Source organism: Gymnoscopelus braueri (genome assembly GCF_963280865.1).
Source record: "Gymnoscopelus braueri genome assembly, chromosome: 23".
NCBI classification, from domain to species: domain Eukaryota; kingdom Metazoa; phylum Chordata; class Actinopteri; order Myctophiformes; family Myctophidae; genus Gymnoscopelus; species Gymnoscopelus braueri.
Genome location: NC_137625.1, coordinates 28,689,895 through 28,697,053, shown reverse-complemented (window position 1 = coordinate 28,697,053; position 7,159 = coordinate 28,689,895). Strand labels below are relative to the sequence as shown.

The 7,159-nt window shown below is 46.1% G+C and overlaps 1 protein-coding gene across 1 annotated transcript in view; it reads left to right on the top strand.

The window, feature by feature from the left end:
- Window positions 1-4,785: 4,785 nt before the first annotated feature.
- The window catches only part of kcnd2 (potassium voltage-gated channel, Shal-related subfamily, member 2), a gene marked incomplete at both ends in the record, with an annotated part of 196,977 nt that continues 194,603 nt past the window's right edge, over window positions 4,786-7,159 (top strand). The window contains one exon of the mRNA XM_080421172.1: window positions 4,786-5,897. Within this exon, the coding sequence (XP_080277298.1) occupies window positions 4,786-5,897 (1,112 nt within the window). The remainder of the gene's footprint in view (window positions 5,898-7,159) is intronic.

Below are 7,159 nucleotides of genomic sequence, written 5' to 3'. Positions count from 1 at the left end.
ACAATTACATTGATAAATTGGATCTTATTGGATAAGATATAATACAAAGAAATGTGATTTATCAATTATGGATTAATAAAAATTGTTTAATAACTATGCAGGGAACGCCCCCCCCATAGGAATTTCAGGAATTTCAGGAACGTGCTCAATTGCGCCCCCCTACGGGCACTACTGGTACTAAGCGTAGTGTAGAAAGGTACTACTAGTGATGCGCGGGTTGACCCGTAACCCGCGGGACCCGCGGGTCAACCCGTGGCGCGGGTGGGTCGAGTCAGAATTTCAGAGGCAATTATGCGGGCTGCGGGTGAGCGGGTCAGCCGCTCTCACACGCAAAAATAAATAAAAAATCACATGCTCTTGTTTTGTCTTTATTCCTAATAAGAATAAGAATAATAACAATAAAACAGTTTGAATACACTTGGGGATTATTTTCTAACCATGATTTTACAGAATTATAGGTACGACCCGCGGGGCTCAACCCGGCCCGCGGGTCGCGGGGCGGGTTGAGCCATAGATTTACATTTGGGTTCGCGGGGCGGGTTGAGGCGGGTTGGGTTCCGTGGCGGGGCGGGGCGGGGCGTATCAAAATGTACTTAAAGTAGCCTACCAAAAGTAAAAGTACTAAAATGTTTGAAAATAGCAGATCTACAAGTTCACAACGAATGCGACGTGTTGTGAGCTTGTAGATCGGCTATTTTCAAATAGCCTAGGTATAAAATAGGGCTGAAGTGGTTAAAGTATGTTTTAAAATATAATAATTTATACCTGCAAAGTAACTAGTAACTAAAGTTTTCAAATAATTGTAGTGGAGTAAAAGTACAATATTTGCCTCTGAGATGTAGTGGAGTTGAAGTAAAAGTACAGAAAATTGGACATACTCCAGTAAAGTAAAAGTACCTCAAAATTGTACTTAAGTACAGTAGCCTACTTATGTAAATGTAATTAGTTACTTTCCAGTTTCCACCACTGTTAATCTGTCACCTCTCTGTGTGCAGTGCACACCTCTGCGCTGCGAGCGAACTGCCTCCGCCTAGTGGTGCGCACTGGAAGTGTGATTTCACATCACAATCTTAGAATGTCAGAGTGAAAAGCAGTGGCCCTGAGTAACTTATGAACCAGATATAAGCTACAATGTATCAGTGGTTCACAAACTGTTTTAGCTCGAGACCCAAAAGAAAAATGTGATGTCTCCCTGGGACACAAACTAGTGAAAATAGCAGATCATCTTCAGGAGGCTGCAATTCGAAAATGGCCCCTGTTAAAGTCTTAACCAACACCTCCCCCCTCCCCGAACTTTTCTTCTCTTGTACATATTTTTCATACCAGTAACCTGTAAGCTGATTGTACGACGTTTTGTATAGTAGTGTGTATATCTGTCTGTCTCTTTATGTCATCATGATTTATGTGTGCGTGGGGATCTCATTTTAAACAAGCTCAGTGCTTTATGAGCCTTCCAGTTTAGTAGACCTTGTATTGTCAATCTGCACTTCCATGTACTGTTGTTCTCATGTCTTACTACATAAAGTACATCAATCAATCAATCTACAAGCTCACAACGTGTCCCTTTGCGCAGCGTTGTGAGCTTGTAGATCGGCTATGTTCACTAGTTTACACTTTTCTAATTAATGTATTTAAAAAAAAAAATATTTATCAAACTATTTTGAAAAATAATTTTAGATAGATAAATAGTTAAATAATAATTTAAGGGATATTTACTTGCGACCCATAAAAATGGGTCCACGACCCACAAATGGGTCCCGAACCAGTGTTTGGGAACCAGTCAGTGGTCTATCTGACCACTGACCAGACATTGGTGGTCTACTAGCCAGCCTAATATAGTCGATACATTATGTTTGACTTCAAATCCAAAACTCGGTCCAGAAACCGCGACCCGACTGGAACTGTACGAGAGAGAGAGACACACTGGGTCTCTCCTCTGCAGCTGCATCTCTCTCTCTCTCTCTCTCTCTCTCTCTCTCTCTCTCTCTCTCTCTCTCTCTCTCTCTCTCTCTCTCTCTCTCTCTCTCTCCACTCCACAGCAAGCTGTGTCACGAGAAGAGAAGAGAAGAGGGGAGGAGAAAGAGAACGAGCCGGTTTCACTTCCATCCACGGGCGCATTTGTTGCTGTCTGTCGTAGGCTACACAAGCGATCGCTGTGTTTTTCCTCCCCTTCACCCGTACTTAGTGTTTTATGGACCTGCAACATTGTTGCCTGCATTGCGTTTTGGTGGATTCTAGGTACAGCTGATCACTGCTTGATCGCGGCTTGTGGATACATTGTTTCCTGTCCTTTCTCTCTCTTGGACTAACAAACACACACTGGTTTGGATCGGAGTGGATCATTCATTCAACAAACAGGATCCTTCAGGACCTGGTCGTCTCTTCTGCTGACCTGATCGCATCTGATCTCCTCCACGGGAGTGAAACTGGGTTACATTTTTTAAATTTTTTTGTTTTCTTTTTTTGATCAACACTTTATTTGAGTTTTTGCCTTTTTTAGCAGAACAAATAATACAACAAATCTACTAGAAAGCATGTCCTCGGTGGCTGATCGTCCTCCTCGGGTCTTGAGGAGCGTGGATGAGGATCTATCTTGGTGCTAAACTTGTTGCCACAGTGTGTCTTCATTACAGCCATCAGGGGGATGAATTAATAGGATCATATGGTTTGGGATTCATCCTTTCTTATTATAGCCAGAAGAACCGAAGATTTACGGGGATTTAAGCAAGAAGAACCGCCGGAGAGGATATTATTTTTTTGAACCCGAGGATATAAATCCGTGATCTTTCTATGAAACTCAAATAATTGTCACTTTTATGTGTAGAGGTAAGTCCCTTCTTTCTATCAATTCGACCATAGGGCGTTTTTCAACCTAAGGACCCCCTAACTGCAGAGAGAGAGATGAAGCACTCAGGGACCCCCCCCCCCCCACACACACACACACACACACACACACACACACACACACACACACACACACACACACACACACACACACACACGCTATATGCATACAATTGTGTTGCAGATTAAACTTTTTCATAGATTTCATAGATAGCTTCATTGACTATCATCATGTGTAAATTAATGTTTTTTTTTGTTCATTTCAGACATTTAACCACTTAAACCTGCAATACTTAGTACTTGATCTGCACCCCCCCACACCAAACCTCTTTGCCGAAAACAGCAGATCTACAAGCCCCACTGTGAGCTTGTAGATCTGCTATTTTCAGCTCATGTTCCTCAGAACAGAGATGCTATAATGTAAAAAAAAAAAAAATCCTATCAAAGATTTGGTGGACCCCCTGGAGTAGCTAACTCTGAGGACCCCCTAGGGGTCCCGCGGATCCCCTGTTGAAGACCCCTGGTTTAGATAGTGTTTCATTATTTTTGCGCAGACTATATGCCTCTCTAATATTTCAGATATTCCTTGATAGCCAAATTTATTTAAGGATGACTATTGTGAGTGTTATGCGCTTCATGCTCTAGTTAGTAGGGGTCTTCAACAGGGGGTCCGGGACCCCTAGGGGGTCCTCAGAGATACCACACGGGGTCCGCCAAATCTCTGTGTGATTTTTTTCTTTTTACATGAAGCACTTAAACCCAGGCCAGCATCCCATTCGGAGGATAACTTTTGCCAAAAATAGCAGATCTACAAGCAGGCGTTGTGCGCTTGTAGATCTGCTATTTTCGGCAAAGAGGTTTGGTGTAGAGGGGGGAAAAAGCAGACCAAGTACAGAGTGAAAGGTCAAATTTAGTATTGACGGTTTAAGTGGTCTATGAAGCCATCTATGACATTTATGGGAAAGATATTTTATACAATATATAATGGGGGTCCCTGCTTCATCTGTCTCTCAGCCAAAGGGTCCTTAGCCTGAAAAACGTTGAAGACCCCTTGCTCTCGTTAGTAGGGTTTTGATTTATTCTAATTTGATGATAGCCTATACAACCATGGTGTTGTTTTATGGTCGTGTTTCGATGGTCGTTCAGATGAAAGTCAACTGAATTTATACTAGACCTCTTGGTTCATCTGTTGCAGATGATCGACTCCCACTATATTGTGTGTGTGTGTGTGTGTGTGTGTGTGTGTGTGTGTGTGTGTGTGTGTGTGTGTGTGTGTGTGTGTGTGTGTTGTGTGTTGTGCGTGTAGTGGTGGAAGAGGTACTATGATATTTGACTTAAGTAAAAGTAGCAATACCAGAATATAATGTTCAAAATGTTACTTGAATAAAAGTACAAAAGTATTGGCATCAAGATGTACCAAAAGTAGAAAGTACTCATTATGCAGAATGTTCCCTTTCACAAGTTTTCAAATGTATACAAATCTTTTGAAATTAGCCGATCTACAAGCGATGCGACACATTGTGAGCTTGTAGATCGGCTATTTTCAAAAGTCCGAAATGTATATAGGGCTGAAGTGGGTAATGTATGTTTTGTAATAATAATCAAAATCTACAAAGTAACTAACTAAAGTTATCAAATAATTGTAGTGGAGTAAAAGTACAATATTTGCCTCTGAGATGTGGAGTAGAAGTAAAAGTACTGAAAATTGGAAATACTCCACTAAAGTAAAAAATACAAAATTATACTTTAAGTACAGTACTTGAGTAAATGTACTTTGTTACTTTACAGCACTGTGTGTGTGTGTGTGTTACTCTTTTGGCTGTGCAGATGCCACCTCGGCGCCCGGTTGTCCAGTGATAATCTAACCGAAGCGGAACAGAGAGAGAGAGAGAGAGAGAGAGAGAGAGGAGGGACGCAGAGGGCAGCGGGCTCAGCAGCACCATGGCAGGGGGAGTAGCATCGTGGCTGCCGTTCGCCCGGGCGGCGGCGATCGGATGGATGCCGGTGGCGAGCGCGCCCATGCCGGTGCCCCCCAAGGACAGGCGGCGGACGCAGGACGGCCTCATCGTGCTCAACGTGAGCGGCACCAAGTTCCAGACGTGGCGGAACACGCTGGAGCGCTACCCGGACACGCTGCTGGGCAGCACCGAGCGCGACTTCTTCTTCCACGAGGAGACCAACGAGTACTTCTTCGACCGCGACCCGGACATCTTCCGGCACGTGCTCAACTTCTACCGCACGGGGAAGCTCCACTACCCGCGGCAGGAGTGCATCGCCGCGTACGACGAGGAGCTGGCCTTCTTCGGCATCATCCCCGAGATCATCGGCGACTGCTGCTACGAAGAGTACAAGGACCGGCGGCGGGAGAACCAGGAGCGCATCCAGGACGACGAGGAGAGCGAGCAGCAGAACGACGTCGTCGACCCGGACCTGTCGTTCCGCGAGAGAATGTGGCGGGCGTTCGAGAACCCGCACACCAGCACCATGGCGCTGGTCTTCTACTACGTCACCGGCTTCTTCATCGCCGTGTCGGTCATGGCCAACGTGGTGGAGACGGTGCCGTGCGGCACGGCCCCCAACCGCGTCAAGGAGGTGGCGTGCGGGGAGCGCTACGGGCTGGCCTTCTTCTGCCTGGACACGGCGTGCGTCATCATCTTCACCGCGGAGTACGTGCTGCGCCTCATGGCGGCGCCGAGCCGCTGGAAGTTCGTGAAGAGCGTGATGTCGGTCATCGACGTGGTGGCCATCATGCCGTACTACATCGGCCTGGTCATGACCGACAACGACCAGGTGAGCGGGGCCTTCGTCACGCTGCGCGTCTTCCGCGTCTTTCGGATTTTCAAGTTCTCGCGGCACTCGGCGGGCCTGCGGATCCTGGGCTACACGCTGAAGAGCTGCGCCTCGGAGCTGGGCTTCCTGCTCTTCTCGCTGACCATGGCCATCATCATCTTCGCCACCATCATGTTTTACGCCGAGAAGGGCTCCTCGGCCAGCAAGTTCACCAGCATCCCGGCCGCCTTCTGGTACACCATCGTCACCATGACGACCCTGGGGTAGGTGCTGCCGCTGACCCTGTTTTGCGTGTGTGTGTGTGTGTGTGTGTAGGCACGCGCCTGCCTACGTGCTTTCTGCTCTTCCTGCAACCTCCATTCACCTAAAGCAACCTTGAAAGGGGGGCTTCAAGCACTTTTGCCAGAAATCACATGCCACTATTCACCATTCTGTCTGAGCAATTTGTGTGACCCTGTTTGGTTTCTTCAATTTTTTGTGCATTGCTGCTCTCTCTCTCTCTCTCTCTCTCTCTCTCTCGCTCTTTCTTTCTTTCTTTCTAGACTAAAGTCACAGACCACCTGCGGAGCTATTGTCCGGGCTGTATTGTGCTTCTGAAGCTGCGATATGTTGTAGGCCTATACTGCGCCTCTTTCAGAGCTGCATGCCCGTCCACTGTGCAGAAACCGAGGCCGCTCTTCCCAGTGGCAATAAGCCACGCTCTGTCCCTGGTGCTGAACACAAACTGAACCGTGAATAGAATACTTTGCTCCTCCGGTCGGAGCTCTCCAAGGTGCTGCCTTGTTATGGCGATGGGCAGTGTGTGGTGTTGTGTGTCCCACAGGGATCATTCTCAGCCTTTTGTAGTTTCAAGGAGTTCGATATGCATTATTAGGCCAGTGGTTCTCAACCTTTTTAGGCCCCCAAAATAATCATATATGAACTGGGGACCCCCCCACCCTGATAAGCACTTGAGAATGAGGCTTACATTTAGTTTTACTCTGTTCCACAGATAAATATTGTGGAAAATAGCAGATCTACAAGCTCACAACGCCTCGCAATGCGAGGCGTTCTGAGCTTGTAGGTCTGCTATTTTCAAAATTTTGGACTCTTTCTTATATTATTTGACAATTTGGGCAATGTTTGACCAGTTTTTATAGTATACTGTAGTTTGTAGATTACCCTCTTTTTGTAGGTATTAAAACGGTCTTAAAAGTCCTTAAATTGTCCCAACCCACAGGTTGAGAACCACTGCATTAGGCCATGGACCCTCATTTGCTAGGTCTTTAATTTCTGGGACCCCAACCAACGCTGTATAATCCTCAGTGTAAATTTAAGTCTGAGAGTGTACCAATAAATGGTAAATGGTGCATTTATATAGCGCTCTTATCCAAAGCACTTTACATTGATTGATTGTGCATTACATTCACCCATTCACACCCCCATTCACACACACATTCACACAACGTTGGCGGAGGAAACCATGCAAGGCACCAATCTGCTCAGCAATTTAGGGGTTCAGCGTCTTGCTCAAGGACACTTTGAC